The 27,630-nt window shown below is 44.6% G+C and overlaps 1 protein-coding gene across 2 annotated transcripts in view; it reads left to right on the top strand.

The window, feature by feature from the left end:
- ITGB5 (integrin subunit beta 5) overlaps positions 1-27,630 on the top strand; it is a 106,213-nt gene that overhangs the window by 15,811 nt on the left and 62,772 nt on the right. For both annotated transcript variants that reach the window (XM_058555952.1, XM_058555953.1), the window contains exons 3-5: positions 1,752-1,956; positions 11,548-11,797; positions 19,617-19,785. In XM_058555952.1, coding sequence (XP_058411935.1) covers positions 1,752-1,956; positions 11,548-11,797; positions 19,617-19,785 — 624 coding nt within the window. The remainder of the gene's footprint in view (positions 1-1,751; positions 1,957-11,547; positions 11,798-19,616; positions 19,786-27,630) is intronic.

Below are 27,630 nucleotides of genomic sequence, written 5' to 3'. Positions count from 1 at the left end.
TATCCTTACGGTGTCATCCCTGAGGTTGTTGACAGGCAAGCTCTCCAGGGGTTCAAGACATGAAATTAAAAAACATTCAGTTATAAAAAAACAAACAAAAAAAATCACAGAGGCCCAGAACAAGACATCTGGCTTTATTTATTTAAAAATACTGCAAAGTCTTCTTGATTCCTTGGTCTTGAATCTTGCAAAGGCTCTAATGGGCATTGACTTGTCTTGGGGCATCCTAGCCCACGATGAAGGGTGAGTCCCTCTGCGTGTTTGTGCCTCTTCAGCAGTCTGGCTTCTAACATAGTGGTCAGAGGACACTTGACTCATCTGAGGCCTTCCAGCAAAGTGTTACAGAGCTGGGAGGAAGACATCAGCATCCTAATTCCTCCAGCCATTATGAGGATTATCCAGTCCGGCACTGGCATCCAACCAGCTGGAGGAGATGATCTTGTTTTCTATATCCATCAGTGAAAGGGTGTTCAGAGAGAATGCTGGGTGCGCTTTGCCGTTAAAGACTCCCTTACTGGGAAATGATCAATACTTATAGGTACCATATTTTTTAGCAATATATATTGTTTCATTTTAAAGTTAATGGCCCAAACTCCTGGTGCACCAAATCGGGTTGGGTCTTCCTGATGCCCAGGCTTCTCCTAAATCCAATTTAAGAAAAGAAACATTTTTCTTTTCAATGTGGCTTTCTTGTTCAAACAACAATAAAGATAAAAAGAAAAATATCATTTTAATCCCTCTCCCCTAACACTTCCGGTATCTTCATTTTTTAATTTTTCTTTTGAATCCTCATGCAGATACAATTCTATTTTCTGATTTTTTTCTTACTATAAATGTTTTGAAATTTCTACTTAGTCTTCATAATTATTTGTAACGGCCGGTTCATCTATTGAGGTGATATACCCTATTTTTCTTATGTTTTAGGGATTTTGGTTTACAGGTTTATAAGATTATTCTATCCAAAATAACTCTACAGTATATATCTTCTTACAGAGGTTCCCCTTTTGGTTATTTTCTTGTGACAAATTCCTAGGAATGGACTGCTGGGTCAAAGGGTACAATGTATGTTGCCACATTGTTCTCCACAAGGGTTGTGCAATGTCCGGGGCCTGCACAGGAGATGAGCGAATAGCTCAGAAGTTAACTCCTGATTGCCTGAGTGACAACTGCTTGGCCACTTACATATTATCTTTCGAAAAATCCTAGTTATACAACTTTTGACCACTTCAGTTACTTTCTCTTGCTAATCATGTATACAGTTAGGCACATATTTTTAGGAGCACTTGACCGTTAAAATAACAATGAAACCGAGGCTGGCCCCTAGTGGTTGAGTTCTGCATGTTCCACTTTGGCGGCCTGGGGTTGGCGTGTTCAGATCTTGGGTGTGGACCCACACCACTTGGCAGCCACGCTGTGGCAGCAACCCACATATAAAGTGGAGGAAGATTGGCACAGATTTTAGCTCAGGGCTAATCTTCCTCAGCAAAACCCCCCAAAAAAACCAATGAAACCAAACATTTTTATTATGCATTTCCTGTTTACAAAATGTTTCCCTATCCAGCACCTCAGTTAATCCTCGTAATACTAGGTGAGGCATTTGGGATACGGATTATCATTTTCTCCACTTTCAGACAATGAAAATAGAATGTAGAGGGTGTAGGGTCAACCTGATGGTAATGAGTGGACAGCCTGAGGTGTGCTGGGGAGACTCCTGACTGCCTCCTGCTCTCCTTCTCTGTGTCTGCACCTAGGACTTCGGCAGCCTGCGGTCCATCACCTCCCGGTGTGACTTGAGGGCAAACCTGGTCAGAAATGGCTGTGGGGGCGAGTTTGAGAGCCCGGCCAGCAGCACTGAGGTCCTGCGGAACCTGCCTCTCAGCAGCAAGGGCTCCAGCTCGGCGGGCGCAGACGTCATTCAGATGACGCCGCAGGAGATCACCGTGAACCTGCGGCCCGGTGAGTGCCCGGCCGGGACCTGTTAATCATGGGAAAAGCAGCCGTGCAGTGGGGGCCGAGCTGGGAAAGGGCAGAGGCAAGGCGTGGCCCAGACCCCAGGAAGCACAGTACAAGGCCCTTGTGGACAGATGGAATATCCTTGCTATTTTGTAAGTTGTGGTGAAATATATATAACATAAAATTAACCAATGGAACCATTTTTAAGTGTATAGTTCAGTGGCATTAAGTACACTCACAGTGTTGTGTAACCGTAACCACCATCCATCTCTAGAACTTTTCCATTATCCCAAACTGAAACTCTGTACCCATTAAACAGTAACTCCTCGTTCCCTCTTTCCCCTGGCCACCACCATTCTACTTTCTGTCTCCATGAACTTGACCACTCCAGGTACCTCACGTAAGTGGACTCGTAATATTTGTCCTTTTGTGTCTGGCTTAGTTCACTTAGCATGAATCTTCAAGATTCATCCATGTTGTAGCATGTATCAGAACTTTCTTCCTTTTTTAAGCTAGTACTCCATTGTGTGTATATGCCACATTTTGTTTATCTATTCCTCCAACACTTGGATTATTTCCACCTTTTGGCCATTGTGAATAATGTTTTTGTTTTTTATGGGAGGATGCTGGTAGGTTTACTCCTAGTTAATGCAAGTTTCTCAGGGAAAGTGCTGCTTCAGGAGAAAGTATTTTTTCCTGTCAGCAAGTTCCTTTTGAATCAGTGGCATTCTGAAGAAACACATTTTTAGAGATATTTTGTTTTATGACCCTGCAGCCTCTGTGAACCCTAGAGTTGATTGTAATATCAGGAAACTAACAGTTTTTGTGCACCTACTATGTGCTGAATACTTGACCGACCCTAAGGTAGCTGATATTTTACTCACGAGGAGCGACCAGTTAGAAGTGGCAAATCCAATTCAATCTCAGGTCTTTGTGATGGCAAAACTCATGGTTGTTTCTAATTCACCACTTTTATCATCTAATATTCTACGTATTAGAATCCTTGTGATGTCAGAGGGTGGGTGTGAATCACATTGGAAGGCACAGAAAGGGGCAGAACCTTTTCCAAAGGATGGAAAGGATCACACTGTTTAGAGAAGACAGCTTTTTTCCAAATGCCATTGAGTTTTAGCCTTCTATTCTATCTCATTTTCTAGGAAATCATTGCCAATAACTATTTCTAGATGGTTTATTTAGACTTCAGGGCAGCTTGGAGCAGTGGAGGGTGGATCTGGTTGGCCATCATAGGTTCTACCTCTGGCTCTGTCCTTAGCTCAGACGCCATGGGCAAGTTACTCCATCCCTTAGCATCTAGGGTCATTGTCACCTTCATTCCTCACAGCCAATGGGTTCAGAGGCTTAAATGAGACTTTTTGTATAAATGCACTTAAAAAATTTAAAATTATTACTGTTTTCAAAGTGATGGCCAAAGATGCAGATTCTGGAGTCAGCCAGATCTAGATGTGAATAGAAACTCTCCATGTCTCAGAAGTGGATTTAGCACAGCGCTGCACATCAGAACACTCAATAGTGCTGCTTGTTATTGTTGTTAGAACTCTGAGTCATCATACATTTGGGAAATGTTTTATTTTTCTTATTGAATGGTCAGGGTGTAAGTGGCCCTGCTTAGAGAAGCGCAAGCTACCAGACGGCCCAGGGATTAGAGCTGGGATTAGCTGAAGTTACTATTTTTACAAGTTACCTCACTGTAAGCGACACTTAGCCTTTCATTTGGTGAGATACCAAGTTGAGAGTGAAGGAAGGGAGCCCTTACCAAGCTGTGGGAGTGGGTAGAAGAGTCAGCTGAGTCTTTATGTGGGCAGATGTTTGGTACTATCTTCTGGGGAAAAATAACTCATCTCCTTGTGTGGAGACAGACTCAGCCTCAAGGGCTTTGACCTGGAAGGGGATGTAGGAGTTGTGGTAGACTATTAAGATATGGGAACATTGTGTAAGACAAGGGTGGTTATCAACTAACGTCAATGGTGTAGCTTCCTTTTTATCATAATATAACAGTAACTTAAAGGAAATTCTTGAAAAATCATCTACTTTAACAACATTATTTTTCACTTTTACTAGATCCTCTGTCTTTATTCACGAGTTCATATTTTTCATATGCTTATAACTGTAGTGTGTTTATAATTGTGTACTGTTTTCACTCAATAATCTGACAAGGACCAAAATTCACACCTCCAAAAGAGTTTATAGTTTCAGAGTCATCACTGAGGGAGGGTTTTTTTTTTTTTTGATGAGGAAGATCAGCCCTGAGCTAGCATCCAATGCCAATCCTCCTCTTTTTTGCTGAGGAAGATTGTCCCTGGGCTAACATCCATGCCTGTCTTCCTCTACTTTATATGGGACATTGCCACAGAATGGCTTGACAAGCCGTGTGTCGGTGTGCACCTGGGATCCGAACCTGCGAACCCTGGGCCGCCGAAGCAGACCATGCGCACTTAGCTGCCACTGGGCTGACCCCCTGGGAGATTTTTAACTTATATTTTTGGAACTTCTCATCTAGAATTACTCTCAGAGCTTGTGGTGTTCTCTCCAAGAAATCTCATTCATGGTGGCAAATCTTAATTCCTGAGGGTAGATTTAGTTTAGGAAAGAGTTGGAGGTTACTCAAAGCCAGAGATATCACAGTTTTAATTCTGGTTTTTAAAATCAGAATTAAGGTGTGACTATAAGGCAGAGAAACTGTTGTTTGGTTTGACTTACCAACCGGCTTTTAAAATGGCCTCCAAAGAGGAGTTAAAGAAGTGATTTGAGGAAGGGCAGCCTCCCTGGGCACAGTGCTCTTGGCATTAAGTTTATTATTGTTGTTAGATATTTATTTATGGATAAAGCTCAATGTATGCTCAATTAAAGAAAAAAGAAATCAGTCTCATTTGGTATAGTTACATCCCCTGCTAAGCATTAGGATACAGTTTCTAAGCATTATGATATGGTTTCCAGTACGGAAATAAAATGGAAAACCTGATCCTTTGTTTATACAAAATCATGATGTGAATGTATGTATGGCTCTGGTCCTGTGGAGAGTGTAGTGATGGAGAACCCATTGCTGGGAGGTCAAGGTGAGGGAGGGGCTGGCTGCCCTGTGAAGACACACCCAAATGGTGAGGATGTTTCAGTCGGTAGAGATGAAGACTAGGAGGAGAGCTCATGAAAATATGAATTCCTACAGGTCTAGAACCTTGTGAATATGTTCCTCAAGTATGGAAATTTTAAAATTTAAAATTTTAAAATCTTAAAATTTTGAAAATTTTAATATTCATAAAGAGAAATACAGGCAAACCCCAGATTATTTATTTGGGGAAGGGGAGAATGGTATGTTGCAGTTAGCAGTGTTTTTACCAAGTGCACACTTACCTCAGGATAATGCCTCTCTGACTCGGGGGAAGGCGTTCAGGTATGTGATGATTGGTTTCTCCATTATATACTTTTAGAAATGCTTTTGGGTCTCCTTCTTTGCCCCATTCCCCTATACCTTATAATAGATATTTGTTGAGTGAAATGTAACACTTCACCAGTCTTAGACCTGACTAGTCAGGACAAGCCTAAGCATAATATGAGAGATACTTCACGAAGGCAAAGTTAGTGTTCTAGCATAAGCCTGGGAAAAAGAAAAAAGAAAAATTTCCCTCTACTTTAAATAGGACTTTTTGTTTTGTTTTGTTTTTGATATATAATTCACATAAAGTAAAATTCACCATTTTAAAATGTACAGTGCAGAGTGGTTTGTGGTATATTTGCAAGGTTGTGCAACCATCACAGCTATCTAATTCTAGCACACTTTCATCACCCCAAAAAGAAACCCTGTACCCATTAACAGTCACTCCTCCTCCCTCCTCACCACCTTCAGCACCTGACAACGGCTGATCTATTTTCTCTCTCTTTGGTTTTTCTTATTCTGGACATCTCATTTAAATCATATAATATGTGGCCTTTTATGTCTGGTTTCTTTCACTTAGCAAAATATTTTTAAGATTCATTGATGATGTAGCATGTATCAGGACTTTATTTCTTTTTATGGCCAAATAATATTCCATTGTGTACACATAGATATACCACATTTTGGTTGATCAGTATTTGGGCTGTTTCCACTTTGGGGCATTTATGACTAATGCTGTTTTGAACATTCACGTACAGGTTTTTGTGTAGACATATGTTTTCAATAATCTTGAGTAGCTAGCTAGAAGTGGAATTGCTGGGTCATATGGTAATTCTATGTTTAACTTTTTGAGGAAATGCCAAACTTTAAGCAGGATTTTATATAAACACAGGATCATGTTTTCCATTTTGTTTCCAATCCTGGAAACTATGTTAGGATAACAATCTTAAAAAAACCTTAACAAAGGACATAAAATCCTTAAGAAAGGGCATAAACTTTAGAGTAAAGCTTATTGAAATGGTAAAAAGCTAGAAGTAGAGCAATTAGAAAGGGTTTACTTAAATCATTATTTGTCTCAATCCCTTAGCCTCTCAAAAAATGACCCTTGATTGGTAGCTTTTTTTAAATTTTGAAGAAATTTTAGATTCACAAGAAGTTGCAAAAATAATAGTGAGTTCCTGTGTACCCTTCTCAGCTTTTCCAATGATAATGTGTTACATAACCAGAGTGTGTTATCAAAGCTGGGCAATTGACATTGGTACCATACTATTAACTAACCTATAGGTGATTGGCCGCTTTTGATATGGGTTTGCTGCCGGCCCCTATCCATGCTGCTCCTCCCCTCTCTCCCACCTTCTACTTTGGAGGTGCCAGTTCCCTGATTTATGTATTGCTTCTGCTTCTCAGACTGACAATGCACACACTTAAAAAGACTTGATGATGGGTGGATAAGGGGTTTGCTCTAGACTGAATGTGTTCCCCAGCATTCACATGTTGAAATCCTAACCCCCAATGTGATGGTATTGGGGGGGGCCTTTAAGAAGTGATTAGGTCATGAGCATGGAACACTCATGAATGAAATTAGTGCTATAATAATAATAATAATAATAATAATAATAATAATAATAATAAAGACCCTGAAGGGCTCCCTTGACCCTCCTGTCACGTGAGGACACACCAAGAAGTCGGCAGTCTGCCACCCACTAGAGGGCCTTCCCCAGAGCCTGACCCTGCTGGCCCCCTGATCGTGGACTTCCAGCCTTCACAACTGTGAGAAATCAATCTCTGTTGCTTGACCACCCACTCTGTGGTACTTGTTATAGAAGCCTGAACCGACTAAGACAAGGTTATTTTGAAGTTAACTAGGAATGCTGAGCCCTAACACTTGGGGGCAGATGCTGTAGAGGCCGACCACGTCTTCAGATGGTTTATTCCTTGGTTCCATCTGTCAAGAGTCAGAATGCTGAGGTGGGGAGTGGGGTGTGGTGTAGCACAGTGGCCTTATTCCAGATCAGTGAGGCGATTCTTTGTTCTAGGATACTAATTACTGACTGCTGCACTGAACAGGAGAGCTAGATGATAGTCTTGTCACGTGTGCACTTGGGCCCTGCTTCCCTGCCCAGCTGTAGTCCATTTATAATATAGCTGGTTTTAATGTTTGCCTTCTTTCTTTCCATTTCTAGCCTAGAAAGGTAATCGGGGAATCAGAAACTACTTACATTTATTTGGGGATGGCAAGAGTCTGTTGTCTTTACTTTTTTTTTTTCTTTTTTTGTGAGGAAGACCAGCCCTGAGCTAACATCCGATGCCAATCCTCCAATTTTTTTGCTGAGGGAAGACTGGCCCTGGGCTAACATCCATGCCCATCTTCCTCTACTTTATATGGGACGCCGCCACAGCATGGCTTGCCATGCGGTGCGTCAGTGTGCGCCCGGGATCCGAACCGGCGAACCCCAGGCCGCTGCAGCGGAGTGCATGCACTTAACCGCTTGCGCCACCGGGCCGGCCCCTGTCTTTACATTTGAACAAAAATCAGTCTTAAAAATCAAAGTTCTTGCTGGAATTCTCTACCTTCACTCTCCAGAAATATTTGTCATCTGGTATATAAGGCTAACTTTTCACTTGTGATTGAAGGCAAGGCAGAGAGAAGGAAGCTTTAAAAATACATTTCAGAGGGAATGCTAGTTGATACTTGACTACGGTGGGAGAGCCTACACTTATGAACTGAGCAGTGGCAGGAATTCTGTGCAAAATACAGGTGGAGCCAGGTGCTTTAGAAACAAGAAAAACCAGAAGGACGTGAGAGGGGCTGCTTGCAGGCGTGGCCTCATCCCCACAGGTGCGGGGGGGCGATCAGCTTCCCTTTTGAGTTTGCTTTGTCCTGTTTCTCTGATCCTGCTGCGGGTCCTGAGGCGGGGGTTATGTGGAATGGCCCCGGAGAGAGGGGATGCAACCACACAGGGAGATGGGCCTGGAGGGGCCTTGTGTGGAGAAGGAGGAGGGAGGGCCTGTGGGCTGGTGCATCCAGAGAGTGCAGACCGAGCACCCACGCACAGACGAGAAGAGCTCTGCACTTTGCTGGACGCGAGGGGGGTGGTGACTGGTTAAAGTCTCAGGTGGTGCAGAACTGCGTGGCTGGATGTATTGTCGGAGTGTGTCTAAGTGTGCGTGGTTCTGGAAGTGTGCCCAAAGATGGAAGACGTGCCCCAGACCTTCTCTCAGCAGACAGTGCAGTTCAAACGCAGCGATGCCTCACCTTCAGTCGGCTAGCCCTGGAGGCCTCCCTGTCTAGGAGTTGGTGCACTGCAGCTTAACTCCCACGCTTAGCACGCGTGCTGAGAAATGGTCCAGGAATGTCGGTCCCCACAAAATCTGCTGACAGAACATTGCGTTATTGCCAAGGCCACTGAGGAGTTTGTAGCATTTAAAATCAGACATAGTTGAGGTAGCAATAAACCCTCATTCTGAACATTAATGATATTACTCTTTTTCTTACACCCCTGCCTTTCTGGAAAACTGAGAGAGAAATATTTCTTTTTAACATTTGCAGCCTTCCTCGGGGGAGGTGCATGCAAGTGTGTGTGTATGTATGTGTTTAGTGATCAATTTCTCTTAGAATTTAATGCCAAGAGATTTCTCACTTCAGACTAGATACCCTCTTAGCATACAAAAAGACCTCTGTAGCACATCTTGCTTCCCTCTTTGCCTTTTTGCCTTCATGTCTGGAAAATTTGGAGTTAAATTTAATGCCCAAGGCTGTAGCCATTCACACTCAAGTTTTTGGCAGAGTTTTCTGTCTCTGTCTTTATTTCTCTCTCTTTAATAGTTGACTTTCTGGGGAGGTGAGGCTGAAGTTTTCCCTGTGTGGAAGCATTTGTGTGGTGTTTATATACATCCTCCCCATTGTACTGATCCGGAAACTGAGCAGCAGGTTTATAGGAGCCTGAAGTCTCGAGTCCTTCGTGACAAGGTCTGGATTCCAACCCAGCTCCCGCTCTCCGAGGCTAGTGTCCACTTCCCTCCCATGGGTGCCTCCTGGCCTCCCTGAATCCAAGCTAGTTCCCTGTTTCCTGATCTTAAAGTACTCCTTTGTTAGTTACTCATAATCCACAAAAAGATGGAGGTGGATTCCGGATAAATGAAGCTGTAGCTGGGAACTTGGGGGGAAGGGCATGGGTGACAGAAAATGCAGAAGACCTTGCAGAGAGGTCATGGGGTTGGACAGAGGGAACGTGATTGCAGGCTCTGTCCATTTGGGGTCTATGGTCTGCCCATGCAGAGGCCAAGGGGGGTCTCCCCTCCCCCAAGGTCTCCCTCCCTCCTGCCCCTCCCCCACTGTGATGTGACATATAAGCCAGGGAGGGGCCCTGTGCAGGGACCTGCGCTGTCTGTCTGATGGGAACCAGAGACAGACATCGCAGCAGTCCAGAATTCATTCTGGAAGAAATCTCGAACATTCCTCCGTTTGAGTCAGACTCTGATGGTTTTTAAAAATAGGCTCGTACCAACAGGCAACCCAAACTCCATCAATCTTGTGGCGGCCAGAACAGTACACGCAGAGACAAGTCCGGGGAAGCAGGCTCGCGCTGTCACTTGGGCCACAAATAGCAATTATCATAATCATACTTCGCTTGTGCAGGCCTTTGCTGCTCATAAAACACCTCTCTCCCACACGAGTGCTTCACAGCCTTAATCAGTGCTGTGTTGTTGTTATTATTTCCATTTTATATGTAAGGAAATTGAGGCCTAGGTCCCACCCCGTGTTGAGGGACAGAGCTGGAGCTTGGACTAGAGTCTTTTGGTCATTTGGTTCCTCACGGTCTGGTTAATGAACCGTGTTGTGTCTTGGGGTGGGAGGAGGAGAGGGAGACGGAGGATGGGGTTCCCTGTGCTGCAAGTTCAGGAAGGCTTCAGCTTGCAGCTAGTGAGCTTGAGGTGAAAGATTGGCTTCTCTGAGACGTGACTGCTGGCGGATCAGGCAGGGCCCCCTTGGGCAGGAGGGAGGCCACCTTCGCTGTTGCCCCCTGAGCACACAAACGGTACGTCCGGATTTCAAATGGGGGCCGACGCTGCTTCTGCCCAAAGAGTTCCAGGACATCTCTTGGTGCCTCTGAAAGGCTAATAACCTCAAGGGCAGACAGAATTACCTGGTATGATTTGCTTCTTGAAGTTGGTCTCACCGACATGTTTTTAGAGATTTTGAAATGATTTAGGATCATTATCCTGGCTTGAATCCTCCGGTTATTGCGCTGCCTTGGGCCTCTCTGTAAACCCTGTGGGGCGCGAGATTGCTGAGGCCACGCCTCCTAGACACAGGCTGTTCTTTGTTCTTTTCCTCTGTGAATTAATGCCTCTTTTCTCTGTTGACTGTCTTCTTGTAGAACCACAAATTATTTTCTCTTTCTTGTAGCTTATATACAAATCTAGGAGTTTTTTTTTTTTCTTTTTGTGTTTTCTTTTTTTCTCTTTTTGATGGGGCTAAAATTTGGAATCTGTCTTGTTATTTATACATATAATTTCTGATGATAATGATTTGTGTCCATGATGTCCCAAAACGTCAAATATGCCCAGGAACAAAATACTATTGTGGGTAAGTGGCTAAGGAAATAGAAATAGGTGACATCATACAAGCATAAATATTTTTGCCCTTTGGGAGTATTTTAAGTGACTGTCTTTGTGTCCCCACCCTCCATTGCCTTGTACTCTCTCTTCCCCACCTCAGTTCTTCCTCACTCATGTCTGTAGCCTTCTTCTGTTAATTTCTTCCCTGTTTTCTGTTTTCCACACACCTTTACAGTCTCCTCCTGGCCACATTCCCATCTTGGCTGGTCCTTTCTTTAAAGTTGGTGTGTGGTTGGTGGGCTGCTCTCACCCAATTTGTGTCCATGGAATTGTCTGGCTCACTGTCCACCAATTACCCAAGGGTTCTTTTTGCTGAGAAAACAGAACACACTAAGGAGACTGATTGTTAAAGAATTTCCTTAAAAATGCTGAGCCAAGTGTTTAGAAGGAGAACCTAGAACTTCATCCTCAGCATCTGTATTCCCTTCAGTCACTCTAATTCCAAGAAAAATATTTCTTCTGAGAGACCCACAATCACTAAAGAAAAATAGGAGATGGACAGCTTTGAAAGCAAAATCCATCCCTTCAGGGCCCAGCAGGTTGGATGACCTCTAACATGCACGGCCTCTCTGTTGGCACAGGTGATAAGACTACCTTCCAGCTGCAGGTTCGACAGGTGGAGGATTATCCTGTGGATTTGTACTACCTGATGGACCTCTCCCTGTCGATGAAGGATGACTTGGACAGCATCCGGAACCTGGGCACCAAGCTTGCTGAGGAGATGAGGAAGCTCACCAGCAACTTCCGTTTGGGGTTCGGCTCTTTTGTAGACAAGAACATCTCTCCCTTCTCCTACACAGCGCCGAGGTACCAGACCAATCCGTGCATTGGGTAAGTGACCAGCTGTCCTTCTCTTGGGTATTTAAGGGTGGGGGAATGGAGTAGCAGGAAAACTTAGCCCAAAGAAAGGACTAGACACGGCATATTTAGGAGAGGGAACCAGGTTTAGGTGTTTAATTTGGTTAACAGTGACCTAGTTCTATCCTGCCCCTATGTTGAGGAAATGAACTGACACAAAGTTACATAAAGATGTAATGATCACAGCTATTTGTTTTCCTGCTTGCTGGACACAGCACTGTTTTCTACATTAATAGATTTTAGAGAATTTTCTCAGGAAGTGATGGATTCGGGTGATCAGGGAGGGAGCAGGCAGAAAAATGGAAACTTTCCTGTTGTTTAGAGTGACTGAGGTGCTTGTGATAAGTGAATTCAACGTCTGTTCCTGTTGTTTATGTAAACAACTGTAACTTACCTTGACAAAACAAAATGAAAACCCTGTGTTTTAAGGGTATGATTTCTTTTTTCGACATATGTCAAATATTTGAATTAGATAGTATTTGACAAATTATTAGAGAACAGGAGATTCTAACTGCTGCAACAAACAAATCTAAAAGTATGTAATGGCTCCAAGTTGATGGAAGTTGGTTTCCTGCTCACTTAAGTGCAAATGGGTCTCCTGATCACTTCTCCTCCAAGCAGTGACTCAGGGACCCAGGCTCCATTCATCCTGTGCTCCATCTTCCACATGTGGCTTCTAAGGCCATCATGCCTGGAGGATCACTCATAGGAGGATCTTATGGGCTGGGACTGAGTGGCCTTCACCACTTCTGCTCCTACATTCTATTCTACAGAACTGGCTTCTGGCAAGGAGGCTGGAAACTAGTTGAGCTGTGCCGAGAAAGAAGAGGAAACGAGACTGGTGGATAAGTCTCTGCCATGGTGTATTTGCATGCGGGCTGGAGGGTCACATCCTCCAACTCCTCTAACACAACCTCTACGAGGTTGGTTTGTTTCTTTTCTAGTTCAAGTGTTCCTTTAAATGTCAGAATTATGCAATGTGACCGCAGTGAGTGATAACTTCCAACTTTTTGTTACCTCATCTCCACATTCAACTTTAGTTAGGCTTTGGGGATGTAAGGTCCCAAAATAGTCACTAGATAAGGAACAGCTAAGACTTAAGTTCTTACTAAGCGTCAGGCTGCATACTAAATACTTTATATGGATTGTCTCATGTAAATCTCATAGTAGTCTTTTGAGGTCTCTAAGGTAGATGTGAGCCATATTTTAAATTTGAGGAAATGGAGGCTGAGTATAAATAACTTCCCCAAGATTACACAGATAGTAAGGGGTGGACTTGGGATATGAATCCAGACAAGCTACTTCCAGAGTCTGCATTTCCGTTAATATAGTGCTTATTTTTTCCCCATGCAAGTCACACTTCAACACAGATGCCTTATCTGAGTCTGAGTAATAATACCCATTCCAAAACCACCCCGACCCTCTAGGCACTTGCCTAAGGGTAATGTTACACTATACTGCAGTAACAGACAATCCCCAGATCTCCGTGGCTCAACACAGTGAAAGTTTATTTCATGCTTGTACAAGATCTGATGAGGGTTGAGCCACTTTCTGTGGCAGCTCTCCTTTAAGTAGTGACTCAGGCATCCAGGCTCCATCTATCTTGTGATGTCGTTTTCAATTCTTGTATCTTTGGCTGCACCTGAGGGGAAGCTGGTCTTAGGCCCCTGAGCCTGTCTAACCTCCAACTCATCTTTGGCAGACTCAACAGCTCCCAGCTCTGGGTTGGGCTGGGTGGTTGGGGTGAGGTGGTATTTATGCTGGTGGTGTATGTTCTTCTGAATTTTTCCTGATTCTTCTGTACACTTTCCTAGAAACTAAATTAGATCTTCCCCAGGGGTTGGGAACTGACATAATGGTGGAAAAAACAAGAAGATAAGAAAAAGTTTTAAATACAAATGGGGCCGGCCCCGTGGCTTGGCAGTTAAGTGCACGCGCTTCGCTACTGGCGGCCCAGGTTCGGATCCCGGGTGCGCACCGATGCACTGTTTCTCCAGCCATGCTGAGGCCACGTCCCACATACAGCAACTAGAAGGATGTACAACTATGACGTACAACTATCTACTGGAGCTTTGGGGGTGGGGGGGAACATTAAAAAAAAAAAAATGAGATTCTAAGTTCCCAAACCATTAAGAGGCACGAGGTGTCATCATTTGCTGGTTTTAGCTTCCTCCTGGCCACAGGTGGCCGCTGGCATTATTATTACTTTGATCCTGTCTCCAAGGCCCTTTTCAGCTGAGTCTCAGTGCCAAATGTCCTATGGTTGGAGTCCTGCTACTTACCAGGAGTAACAGCATCTTAAAACTTTTTTCAGTTCATCTGGAATAGTGATTCTATCTGCTGCTTTTCACCTCTGACTTCTGCTTGGGCCCTGTCTCCAGACAGACAGGGTGTGTCTCCACTTTCATTCTTCTCTGGACCATCCACTCTCTGTGAGACTAGATTGGAAGCTGTCAGAGGATGAAGGACCTGCTCTGGGCACTCAGCATTTGAATACTCAAGGTTGTTACACACTACTTATTCACAGCTCCTTCTCCAAGCCCGAGAAGGCAGAACCAATTGCAGACAGGAAAAGTCTTGACAGTGAGTGCAAGGCACACTGAAAGCTACTTGTAAGACAGGAAATCCAGTGAAGAATGGGAGTTTTGAAGGAAACATCAGGTCTAAGTTATGCAGATCTCTCTTCTCTCAGCTAGGCAACCATCAGAGAGTCCCCGTATGGCTCAGTGAGCAGGCTGAGACTCATCTGCCCACATCCAGGCAGTGGAATGTGTGTGGCGTCCTGGGTGTCCTGGAAGACTCCCCACCGCTCTTGAGGGAGAACAGCATAAGTTGGGGGTGTAATCTGGCTGTTCCTGTGCCTGGTCCAGCCTGTACCAGTGCTTTGTTTGCCTGTCTCAGTTTTAATGGCACTGTGAATTAGTTGCCAACATTTAAAAAACAGAAGATTTAACCAGGAATAACCAGAATTTCTAGATTTCTTGAAACGCTGGGGGATCTGGTAAAGCTGGGCTTGCACCACTTGTTGCTTGGCTGCCACAGTCCCTACCACTCCCTCCTGTCTCACAGCTGGGCTGCTTCATTGGTTTGCCTTCCGTGCCTAGCTCAGTAGACATTGTCTCTGATCCTTGTCTATTCTTTTCCTTCAGCTAATATGGGGAGGAAAATCATAGGGTTCTTCTCAAACTCCGATGGCACCTTCAGTTAGGTTTTTCTCCTCCGTGGTGGTGGGGGCAGCAGCCCCCGGGAAGTTTTGGAGGATGGAGGAGCCAGGAGGAATGACTTCACCACCTGTGCAGGACATCTCAGCGAAAAGAGAGCCAGTTTTTCATGGGGATTTCCTGAGGGTTATCCCTCCACCTTCTATTCCAGGTGTTTCTGCCAAAGGATCAAAATCCTAGACTCACCCCTTCCCCTCTTAGAATGCACCAGAAATGCCAGAATTGAAGTAAGTAGTACCAGGGCTGCCATAAGAAGAAAAAAGACAAAATAATTTAATCATCAGATTAAAGAACTGTTTAACTGCTGTTCTGAGTAATAGGAAGAACGTCACTGAGAAGAGTCACATGATAGTCACTGATACAGGATTTGAAGGATTAATTTGGCATGCTATTTCTGGTTCTGAATACTTTTTCTTTTGTTAGAGGTATTGGGCTGTTGTTGAAATACCAGTCATGTGTCGTTTATATGTGGAATCTAAAAAAGCTGAACTCATAGAAACAGAGTAGAGTGGTGGTTGCCAGGGGTTGGGGGATGGGTGGGGGAAATGGGGAGATGTTGGTCAAAGGGTACAAACTTCTGCTTATAAAATGAATACGTTCTGGGGATCTAATGTACAGCATGGTGACGATAGTTAACCATACTATACTTGAAGTGTGTACTTATATACTTGAAAGTGTTAAGAGAGAGTAAATCTTAACTGTTCTCACCTCACACAAAAAGGGAAATAGATGTGTAAAAATCTTTGCAAGTGAGATAATGCATTTCATCCTTCCTTTATATTTTTTCTTATCCTTTGTGTATTTATTCCAAGAGGTCATTGTACTCCATCACCTTGAAGGTATGATTTTACTGTCTTCTGGCACATCTTGTGGCTGATAAGTCTACTGTTCATCTAATGGTTTTCCTTCTCTCTGGTGGCTTTCAATACTTTCCTGTGCTTTTCATGTTCTATAATGGTTTGCATTCCAATGTGTCTAGGTTGGATTTTCTTTTATTTCCATTTTTCGGAACTTGGTCTGCTTGTTTAACCTGAGAATACATGTTTATTCTTGAAAATTCTCAGACATTATTCTCAGACAGTTTTGCATCCTCTCTCTCACTCTCTCTGTTTTCTTTCTAACACTACTGAGTGTGTGTTGGAACTTCTCATTCTAAACTTCATGTTTCTTAATTTTTCTCCCATAATTTCTGCCTCTTTCTTTCTTTCCCTTAGCTGCATAATAAGAAATTTCTTCCAGTTTACCATTTTGTTCTTCAGTTGTTTAATTCATACGTTGAAGTTTCATTTGTGAATTTCAGTGATTGTATTTTTTATTTGGTTCTTTTTCATGTTTCTGTTTCTCATAACTATTTTTTTTTCAGAGCGTTATGACTTTTTTCTCCCCTAATAATATTCTATTCTGGTCTTTGGTATCTGTTCCTTCCTCTCCTTGAATGTTTTTAATATCCTTGTTGTAAAGTACTTCACATCATTCCATTGTCTCTGCTTCTTGAGCTGCAGATCCTTCATGGTGGTTTGTTTCTCTCGGGTCTATTACTTTTCCATTAGCTCCTCTCTGTCAGAGGCTGTTTTCGTCAGAGCGTCCTGGGCCCCGGGTTGTTGGCATCCCTGCAGCGGGGGTTCATGTTGATTGCTGCCATCGTCCTCCAGGTTTCACTAGGACTAGTTTTCCTGTTCATTTCTCAGCTGGGGGTCCCTTCACCATAGAAGTAGTGAATTCTGACTTGTTCAGGCCTGGAGTTACACTTTTTATGGGTGATTATCTTGCTCTTGACCCAGAGTGGATCTTCCTTGCTTCTCGCCCAGGCCAGTGGCTGGAATTTTTCTGTTTTTGATTTTAGTGACGGAGCAGCTCTTTGTAGCGCTCGGCTTTGTGCAGAGAGCCCTGTTCCAGTGCTTGGTGAGGCACAGGTCTGAGGCTCATCACTCATCCCTGTTAGAATCCTGCCTCAAGCCCTCAGGACCTCTGTTGGGTCCTGTCACAGCAGGGGCTCTTATCTTCCCCATGAGCTCCTGCTCACTCCCCAGCTAGTCTCTTAGGTCCATTCATTTGTTGACTGGTTTCCTCTTCATTTCTGACACCTGGGATTCCCTGCTAACTGCCAGTCTTGGCTAGAAATTAAAATTTTTCTAATTACATTTTATCCAACAGTTCTATGTTTAGAGTAAGAGGGGAGCTTTTTCCGTGTCAGGTCCATAATCCACAATATTATCCTGAAGCATTGTTTTCTGGATTCGCCTAGATCTAGTGTCTTCAAATTGGATTAACTTTTTATACACACGTGTTCCCCCAGGCTCTTTAATCCAGCATATATGTTTTATTTATCTTCCTGTTCATAGTCCTTAATTTAGTAATTCCCTGTGCATGGCCCTAAACATGTGCCCTATGATGCAGACGTAGGGTGGGGGTGAGACGGTTTCCTGGCATGAGACCCCCAAACACTCAGATCTCCGGGTCACTCAGACAGCTCTTCCAGGGGTTAAATTAAATAACTAGTCACAGGTGACATCGTATTCCAGTCACTGTGGAGACATTCAACAGGGTCTGTGTGACAAAGCTGTTTTCCTCTAAGAGATGACTCTAATTTGATTATAGAAAATTCTCTGTAATGAAGGCTTCTCTCTGGCAAACACATTTTCTAGTTCCTGATTATTTAATAATAATTCTCCACAGTAAAAATATATCTACTTATTGCTGTTTGCAGGAGCAAAAGGGAAGAGGTAAAAAAATAGTAAGCTAGTTTAGCTTAGCTTTTCACAGCTTTTCTGGTTTTCTCATTGAATGACAATTACTATTCTGTTCTCCTCCCTTTCCTCAACCAACCTGATCAACCATGACAATAAACACAAACCTAAAGTCCTAAATCATGGAGCAGAACAGCACCCTACACCAAGGGTGTAGGCACTTGGAGGATGAGACAGAGGGAAGTGAGAGTTGGAGAACATTCACTTCCTCCTGGGCCATCCATTTATCAGATGGGACCTCAGCTCAGTTCCTCCTTCCAGCTGGGAATGCAATTTCCACGACCTTTCACTCTATGGCAAGATGAGAGGCGAGTGAAAATTTGGGGTGGCCCGAGGGTGTGCAAGAGTCTGACCTGTCCAAGCACAAGGGGCAGGGGAAGGTTTTAGGGGAAGGAGGAGGGAGCAAAACAAAGGAAAGGCAAGTTTCTCTAGCTGCTGCCCCCTGTCCCGAGAGAGCCATGGCTGTGACGGCAGTGGGGCTGACTCTCTCCAGAGCCGGCTTGTTGTGAGTGACTGGTGGATGGAGCAGGCACTGTAGGCCCCGAAGGAGAGTGGAATGGCCTCTTAGAAAGCCAGGGGAACCTGTGCAGACCTGCCCTGGCGGGCGCTTCTTGGCAACAATTAGGCAGGATCCTCCTAGCAGTTGCTAAGCCTGTTTCCCTTCCCATGCACATGGCTTGAATTGGATTATTCACTTTTCATCTTTTGTTTTGAAAGAGAGGCTTCCTTAACATGGCCACAGACTGGCACAGTCTGGTCCAGCCTGCTTTCCCAGCCTCCTCTTAGCCCATCCTTGCCCTTACTCCCTGCACTGCAGCCTCCCTGGCCTTCCTCTTCCTTGGGCTCTCCATGCTCCCTCCTGCCACAGGGCTTTTGTACCTGCTCTTCTCTCTGGTCAGGATGCCTTTCCCTTTCCCCTTTTACATAGTGAACCCATTTGTGAAACAATGTAAGGCCTTTCTCTGTTTCATGAGCTATACCTCAAGGTGAAACTCCTACAACTATAATTGGGATCTAACTCCTCCAGGAATGGACCACTTGAGATCTCTACTGCAGACTGAAGATGAGATTGCCAAGTGTTTCGGGCGAAAAGCCTGGCATTAACCTACTATTGAGATGCAGTACTTCCCTCTTTCCGGATTTCCAGATTTAATTATCTGTTTGAGGATGGTTAGTTTCTAAATGATTTCTGTTGCATCTAGGAGAGCTGATAGTGTATCACTGCAATACTTATAAATGAATGAAGAAGCAGAAAGAACATTTTCATCCCTGTTCCATTTAGCTTTTGCTCATGTGCCAGCACATCCTGGTGGTCTCTGAGGGGGCCAACGTGAAGGGGTTATGTGATCCTTTGTCACATGGCAGCAGCAGAGTTGATGTGAGAAGCTGGTTTCATGGAGTAACTCAGCTTACATCGCCGTCACTCAACATTGCCCACCTTCCTCAGCCCGGAAGAGCCTTCCTCTCAGCGCTGCCTGGCCTGTGGTGCCCATACCACTGGTTCCTCGCATCTTTCAAGGCCTGAGTCAGGACTCCTCCGTGGTGTCTTCCTCTGACCGCAGTAGCCCACCATCATCACTACTTCCTTGGAACCATTTGTCCATTCCATTCACTTACAACCTGGTATATGCTGTCTCGTCTGCAGTTAAGGGCTTGATGTTTGGAGAGTAGGGACTGTGTTATTTCTCTTTGATCTCCCCACTGTGCCTGTCCCAGGGGCACACAGTAGGTGCTGGGTAAATATTCACTGGTGCACAGAGTACTTGGTTGTTGAAGATTTAGAGACAATGATGGACAAGAGACTCTTCTCTTCTTTCTCTCCAGTTACAAGTTATTCCCAAACTGCGTCCCCTCCTTTGGGTTCCGCCATCTGCTGCCTCTCACAGACAGAGTCGACAGCTTCAACGAGGAAGTTCGGAAACAGAGGGTGTCCCGGAACCGTGATGCCCCCGAGGGGGGCTTTGACGCAGTACTCCAGGCAGCAGTCTGCAAGGTAACTTTCCTTTCTGGCCCTGTCCCTGGGTGGGAGGTCAGGAGAGAGAGCATCAGTGTGGGCGTTGGCACTGCCTGCAGGAGGTGGTGGATTTTAAGCCACCCTAGCATGTGGCTCCTGTCCACTCTTACATCAGAGGGTGAGCTCAGTGGACCCTTGGGGAATCTACAGCAGTCAAGTCAGCTGGAGCTCAGGGATGGATCAGGGCTGGTGTGTGTCTCTGTGTCAGGGTGTGGCTCTGTGCAGTGGGATACTGTCTCTGCTGGAAGACAGCTGTTCTGTGTTTATATATTTGGCTCTTTTACTTCTTTTCGGGGGAAGAAAGTAAAGGTCAAGCCATATGCATAGCAACTTGTAGAGCTTTCTTGGTAAACCGTAAATATTGCTCTATTGCGCAATCCAGCTGAAAAAGAGTTGCACGTCATCTTTGGTGGCATTTTTATTTGTTTGTTTTTCTTCACCTTTTCTGTAATATATGAAGCCAGAGGGAGGATGTAGACTTAGGTCAGAAATGAACTCATGCTTTGAGCGGTTCTAATCCCAGCAAAATATATAAATGGAATGTTGGTAATAACTTATTCTTAAAATAATTTTCTACTGTCAAAACAACTCAATAACAACAACAAAAGATAAAAATAAACATCACTCTTGAATTTGCTATCTCAACACATACTTTTAAAATTTTTCCGTAGTGGTCATCCTAGGGCATGTATAATTGGTAATGCTTTCTTGAAAATGTAGGCGGGCTCAGCAATAGGGTGGTGGTTGGGACTCTCATGTTTGGGGGAGGGCTGGAGTAGGAGGTTACGACTCAATTGGAGAGGCTGCATACCCAGCAGCTGCTATTCATTTACTAAGTGCTTAGCACTTAATTGTCCACTGACATAGTTTCTTTTTTTTTTTTTCCTGATTAATTCTTTGAGGTTTTTTTTTTTTTTGTGAGGAAGACCAGCCCTGAGCTAACAGCTATTGTCAATCCTCCTCCTCTTTTTTTCCCTTTTTTCTCCCCAAAGCCCCAGTAGATAGTTGTATGTGTCATAGTTGCACATCCTTCTGGTTGCTATATGTGGGACGCCACCTCAGCGTGGCCAGACAAGTGGTGCATCGGTGTGCACCCGGGATCCGAACCTGGGCCGCCAGTAGCGCAGCGCGTGCACTTAACTGCTAAGCCCTGGGGCCGGCCCCCTGACATAGTTTCTGACCTCAGAGAGCCTATGTTCACTGTGTCAAAGACTCATTTTTCCTCCATGCAATCCTTGACAGGATGATAAGAGAGCCACAGTTGTCCCTTCTGAAATAACAAATTGAAGTGGTAGACAGAGAAGGATAAGGGGAAGGAAAAATGGAAAGAAAGCAGGGCAGTCTCCTGCAGTCCTCTTCTTGGTCCCAGTGTGGTTCTGCGGGTCATTTGCTGCATCCTTGGGGCCACCCCTGGAGAGGAAGGCCTCACAGTGCCCCCTATCCAGGATGGCTGCAGAGCTGCCCCTTCCCAGCTGCTGGCCAGAGCCAGACGGTTTGATTCAGAGGCTGCTGATGCTTTGTAGCCCTCCAGGAAAGCCAGATCGAGCACAGCTAGGATGTGTTCGGCTCTGAATCTTTCAAATGTGTTACAAAATAGACAGCTTATGGATTTTCTTCAGAAAGAAAAATTATATTTTTGACTGGAATACAGACATTGATTGTATGAGGCGTTGTCTTCACAGACATTCTGCCAAATCCACTGCTTGGCAGGGACAAATAGTGCAGGGAAAGTATAGGATCCCTTTCATCTCCCCATCTTGAGAATTTTGTGGATTTTTTAGGGAGGAAGGGAATTATCTTTAAGACTTAGGGGAAGGAACCTAGTAATAGGCCTAAGAAATATCCAGTTTTATTAATTGTGTTTAATTAGATAATTGAAACAACGCGATTGAATGCCTGATACACAATGGTCTTTGAGAAGCCGTTTGATCCACTCTTGTGCCTACAGAACCTTCCTATGCCATGCCAGACCCAGGAAATATTCTTCTCTTTGAAAACAGTATTTCAAGACTTGAGCATTTCAGAGGAGATGCTGGCAGATGTCTTAAACTCATTGCCTGAACCTGGTGTGTGAATTATTGTTGGCTGAGAGGCACTTAATGAGCATGTTTTTTAGTTTTATGTCTGTTGACATTTTCTCTTATTCCCCATCATGGCCTTTGCAGTAGGGGGCACCTGGGAAGTTAATAATTGCTTGGAATTTGTAGTCTGTGAGCCACCAGCTTCTCTCTTCACCATTTCTTTTCCTTTGTGCTGTCGGTTTTTTTGGGTACATATTAAGCAATTTCTTTCTTTCTTGAAATCACCTATTTATAACAAATGTCATCTTTCCTGGTTCACCACAGCCTTACTTATAGTAGCCAAATATGGGAAATAGATTACAGCCTACGTTTTGATGAAAGACTGTGCAACAACCATCCCTTTAAAGAATATTTAAGGACTTGAATAATACTTAAGATAAATTAAGAGAGGAACAGAAAGCAAGTGATGAAACAGTATAGACATCTGATCCTAGTTTGCAAACAAAAGAAAGAAAAATATGGAAGCGATTAGAAATACGCAGACCAATGTTTTTAACCTGAATTTCCACGGTGATTATGTATGACTTTTTAAATTTATAATGAAACATTTCAAACATACAAAAGTAGAGAGAATAGTGAAATTAAACCCTCTGTACCCCTTGTCTGTCTTTAACAGTTAACAACTCATGGCCAATCTTGTTTCATTTGTATTCCTAACCACTTTATCTCCCATTATTTGAAGCAAATCCCAAATAGGATACATTTGTTTCAATGATATTTAGATTTGTAATGATAATTAGATTTCAGTGATAATTAGATTTTTAAAGTTACAATGATAATTAGAATTTTAATTTTAATAGGTTTTTAAAGTCCTAAGCATTCCTTCCTTTGTTTACTGAGTTTTCTGCCTCCTCCTGATTTGCGCAGATTAAAGGCCCTTCCACTTAATCCTGCAAACTGAATGTGACAGAGCCGGCAGGCCTGTAATCTCTGCATTTGGAGATGAGTCTCAGAAAGGCCGAGGCTGGCTGGGCTGTCCTCCAGCAGTGCACATGCTGGGCTTCCTCTGACCCAGAGCCCTTGGGGATGGAGCTGATAACAGGCCCATCTCAGAGCCTACAGGAGGCTCTTTGTTCTGGTTTCATTCTCATCCTGATTTCTCTGGGATGGACAGAGGCGTATGGAATGTGCGCATGACTGACCTTAAATCCCACCTCTGTGGCCCGCTTTATATTTCTTGCAAAAAAGAAGGAAACTGTCTGTTTTTATTTAGGATTCTGTTTAGGATAAGGACCCTGCTTCTACAAGTCGACGTTTTGAGTTGCTGCCTTTCCCTCCAGCAGGTTGCATTGCTGTGAGAGGCCATTTAACGGTGTCCGCAGCTAAGGATGCCTCTGTCATCAATGCGGGCATTTTTTCCAATGCGCTGCACCTGGCTGGGTTGGAATAAGGGAATGCCACTGCCCTTAATTTCTTATCTTTACTTAGAAACGTATTCCTGAACCTGTTTATACTTTTTCTTGGTCAGAATAATAGTTTCCCCATTGTTTTTTATTGCTCTCCCAAGACTTTCTAGAAGTTGACTCTAAGTTATTTATTCTGAAATTGTAAAGGTGGAAGTGTGATAAATCGTTCAGACTGGAACTATGGCTGTTTCCTATTCTCCCCAAACAGGGAGTGTCCTCAGCCTGGGAACACAGGGGAGGAGGGTCCCGGAGCTCTGTTCCACGTTCCCAGTCACCACTTGGCTGTTCTTCATGGCTCTCAGGTTAAAAAAGTTACCTGCAAATTTGAGCTTGGCTGGGTACCTCCTGGCCGCACAGGGTTGGGCCACTGTCTCTGGTCAGACAGAAAATAAGGACTGTGCAACCCAGCGCCTTCCCCTTTTGGCCTCAGCTTCTAGCGCCCTAGCATCTGTCCGCCTTATTCTTCAGACAGACTTTCTGTTTTAATCTAGATTCTCTAATTTTGCATTGTGTGTTAAATTTTTAGCATTCGATGTCATCTCAGAAGTAGGTGGATGAGTAAGTCTCAAAGCAAACAAAATAAGTTTACATGCTGAGTGAAAAGTCTTGGCATGGACTGGGTCCTTTCTTTCTTTGCTGGTGCGAGCATCCTAATCTAAAATGGAGACCACAGCCCCAGAGGGGCTGGAGGGATAGCTTCACTTCAGCAAGACTTTCTACAGGAATGCAAATTCTGTGGACCTCTAGAAACAAAGTAATTGCTGCCCTTGCTCTACCATCATCATGCTCCAAATGTTTCGTGTATGTTATCTCTGATTCTCACAACAGTCCTTGAGGGTATTGGTGGTGATTGTCCCCAGTTTACAGACGAGGAAACTGAGTCGCACAGGGATTTATTACACTCATTATTAGTAAGGGGTAGAGCCAGGATTTGAACCAGATCTGGTGGATTCTAAGCCCGAGCCCTGGCTGTCGCCTGGTGCCTGGGCGCTTTGGGAAGTAGCGACAGTGCAGTGCAGAGCCAGGGGGGCTCGATTTAGGGTCGTGTTGTCCTGACTCAAGCTCAGCGTCTTCTGCTACCAGCTGGCTCCCTGGAGGCTGGCTGAACCTGTCTGGGCCTCAGAATGCTCATCTGGAAAATTCAGGAAGGAGGATTGGAGGGGGGTCTCCAGGTGCCCTCCAGCTGTGCTACTTTTCGCAAAGGACTTGTCACAGCTTAGAGCCCTTGATTTTGCCTTTTTGTCTCCCTGGTTCAGGCTTGAGCCTCGGCCAGGGAGGGGCTGCTACAGATACCAGGAGAGGGTGGGGAATTCCCAGTTCCCGAGTCAGGCGCAGCTCTGACAAGCTTCCACTCTGCGCCCTCCCCTCTCCCAGCCTCCCGCAGAGTTGGTTTGGTTTCTTTTGACTTGTTGCCTGATTTCTTTTAGACCTCAGACTTGTGTTGTTTTTCCAAGCATAAGTTGAGAAACGTAGGAATTGCCTTTCTTTCCTGGAGGAAGGCAGCCACTCCTGACGCCTTGGTGTCCCCTGAAGGGACTCTCCCACGTGGTCTGTCTTCTTGCTGTCTGGATTATCTGTCTCAGCATGTGTGAGCTGCTTCTGCCACACACCATGGTTTCTGGGGCTTGTTCCAACCCCAACCTGCTTGCTCTTCCTCCGATTCAGTGTTCATGAAACACCACAAAGATATTGAGTTTCCCTGCAGCCCACGGAAGCCGTGGGGTCCGTGCGTGCAGGTATGCAGCCCTCCGCCCAGGCCCGTGCCGCATTTTTGTCGCAGGCGGTGAAGGCTCTCCTTGGCTTTCTGTTTTGCAAATGGTTGTGGTTTAATATGCACTTTTGAGTCACTTGACTGTTTGGGTCCATTAGCTGATGTTTCCTTGTTCTGCCTCCAGCCCATGAGCTGTGCTGTGGGCCTCACTGCCCACGGACAGCTGCTGGCCCTGATGCGAGGGCTGAGAACAGACTGAATTACAACTCAGAATTCTCAACAGGGCACAGTGAGAGTTTGCGTCTCTTTTTATCCTCCAGCCTAAAGTGTCTCACCTTCTTCGACGGTGTCTGCACACCTTGGCTGCCTTGGCTGATGATGGCAGGGAGGAACCATCCCTGGAAAGTTAGGAGGCCCCTTCCACGACTGAGGCTATATTTTTGGACCTGGTGGGAACGTCAGTTTTTCATTTCAAGTTATGGGCTCCTTTCTGCTTTAGATGTCCATTTAACAAAGAGGAGTAGAGACAGGATTTATTCCTGGGCTCTTCTGGCACTGCCTTCCCCAGCCTCTGCCCTTCACCCCAGCCATAGTGACCAGAGTCACTGTTCTCTGACTCGTGTGAGGCCCTTTGCACATGCCGTTTCCTCTGCTTGGAATACTCCTCGCCTGTATTCCTGCCTTTCTTTTCTTTTTTATTGTTAATAGACTTAATATTTTTAAGAGCAGTTTTAGGTTCACAGCAAAATCAAGCAGAAAGTACAGAGTTCCCATATACCCCCTGCCCCCACACACACAGCTTCCTCCACCATCAGCATCCCACACCAGAGTGGTATGTGTTTTAGAATTGATGAACCAACATTGACACATCATCGCCCAAAGTCCGTAGTTTATATTGGGGTTCCCTCTCAGTGTTGTGCATTCTGTAGGTTTGGACAAATGTCTAATGATGTGTATCCACCACTGTTGAATCATACAGAGTCATTTCACTGCCCTGAAAATCCTCTGTGCTCTGCCTCTTCGTCCCTCCCTTCTTCCCCCTGAACCTGCTTTTCTTTTAATGTCTAATCTCTGCCTACTTATGCTTCGGACCTCCGCTTACTTGTCTGTGTGTCAGGGAAACCTTCCCTGATTGAGCCTCCTGACGAGGTCAGAGTCCCCGGGCACCAGGCCCTTGGTCACATCTCCTCCAATTACCGTTTTAGTTATATTTGGGCCACTCCTTGAGTGATGTCTGCCTCCCCTTTGAGACAGTAAGCTCCCTGATGGCAGGGACCGTGTCTGTCTCTTCACCACTTTATTTCCCCAGCACTGGCATGTAACAGGTCCGCCTTAAACGTTTGGTGAACAAACAGAAGCTTTGTTCTCACAGATTCCTCTATGCTTCTAAAGTTCAGAAACCTTCAGGTCTACCTGGCTCCAAGCCTGTCCACTCTCCCATTATTCCGGGCACCTCCACATCATTTACGGTGCTTCACACATGTCCACTAAAGCAGAAGCAGAGGTACTGTTACTTGGTAGTACTTTCCAACTCAGTAAGTACTCACTGAGTGCCCAATAAGTGCTTAGTGGCGAGTATGGTGGAGAAAACTAAAGATGAGGAAAAGTCCCGGTCCTCGGGGATTTGAGCTTCCAGATCCACCAGAAAGTAAATAAACAACCTGTTTGTAAACATTATATGGAACCAAATGAAATTATTGATATTTGACTATCAATGATATTTGATATTTGACTATTGTTAGTTTCTCCTACAAAAATAGAAAACTCATATGGTTCAGCCTTGTACTTTCCAAATGTTTCTCTTCTTCAGTTCAGGTTGGACCCTCCGTAGAGTCCACATCAGACGTGTTCTACTGCACGTTGTTGGGCTTGGGCTCGAGGTGAATGTCTAAATCCTGAGTCACAGGCTGAGATTTCTTTTCCCCAAGGAAAGAAACACTACACTTTTGCCCTCCTTAAGTTGAACCACAGAAGATTTTTTAAAAAGAATTTTCATTGCAAAATATGGGTGGAAGTAGGAAAAACAAACTACTAATGAGAACATGTTTATTGTTATAAAGCGACAGAAATAGGCTTGAATGCCAACATGATTGAGGAAGCCAATCACAGACTCTAACCTTGTTTTTCCCTACATGTGTTGGAATTCAGACTTGTTAGGCCCCAAGCTCAGGTCTGCTATGAGGTCTGCCCACTGGCTGGTCAGGCCAGCCCCCTTTCCCTCCTCATTTCCTCTCCAAACCTGTCCTCTCTCTCAGTGCTTGCCTGAAAGGTTAATGTACAGTGTTTCGTTATGACTTTTGAAAATTTGTTGAGTACTTGTTATGTGCAAGATGCCCTGTTAGGTGCTGTGAGGGATGCATAGATGAATGAGCCATAGCTCATGTCCCCGTGAGCATCACACAGCTTGGAAGACAGATGCCTGTACAACAACCTCAGGTACCAGTGGAGTGTACAGACTCTAGGGAAGACCTGGCCTCTTAGGACCCAGTGGTTGAGTCACAGTCTTCTCCTTCAAGGGGTCACCCTTGGTCTCTTTGCCTCCCCGTGTTTTTCCTGAGGCTCGGATGCTGGTGATGTTATTGATTACCATTGGCTGAATGCTTTGTGAGAGCCAGACTCTATGCCA

Source organism: Diceros bicornis, chromosome 15, assembly GCF_020826845.1.
Source record: "Diceros bicornis minor isolate mBicDic1 chromosome 15, mDicBic1.mat.cur, whole genome shotgun sequence".
In the NCBI taxonomy this organism is placed as follows: domain Eukaryota; kingdom Metazoa; phylum Chordata; class Mammalia; order Perissodactyla; family Rhinocerotidae; genus Diceros; species Diceros bicornis.
Note: the sequence above shows the minus strand (reverse complement) of the source record. Positions and strands in the feature narration are given on the sequence as shown.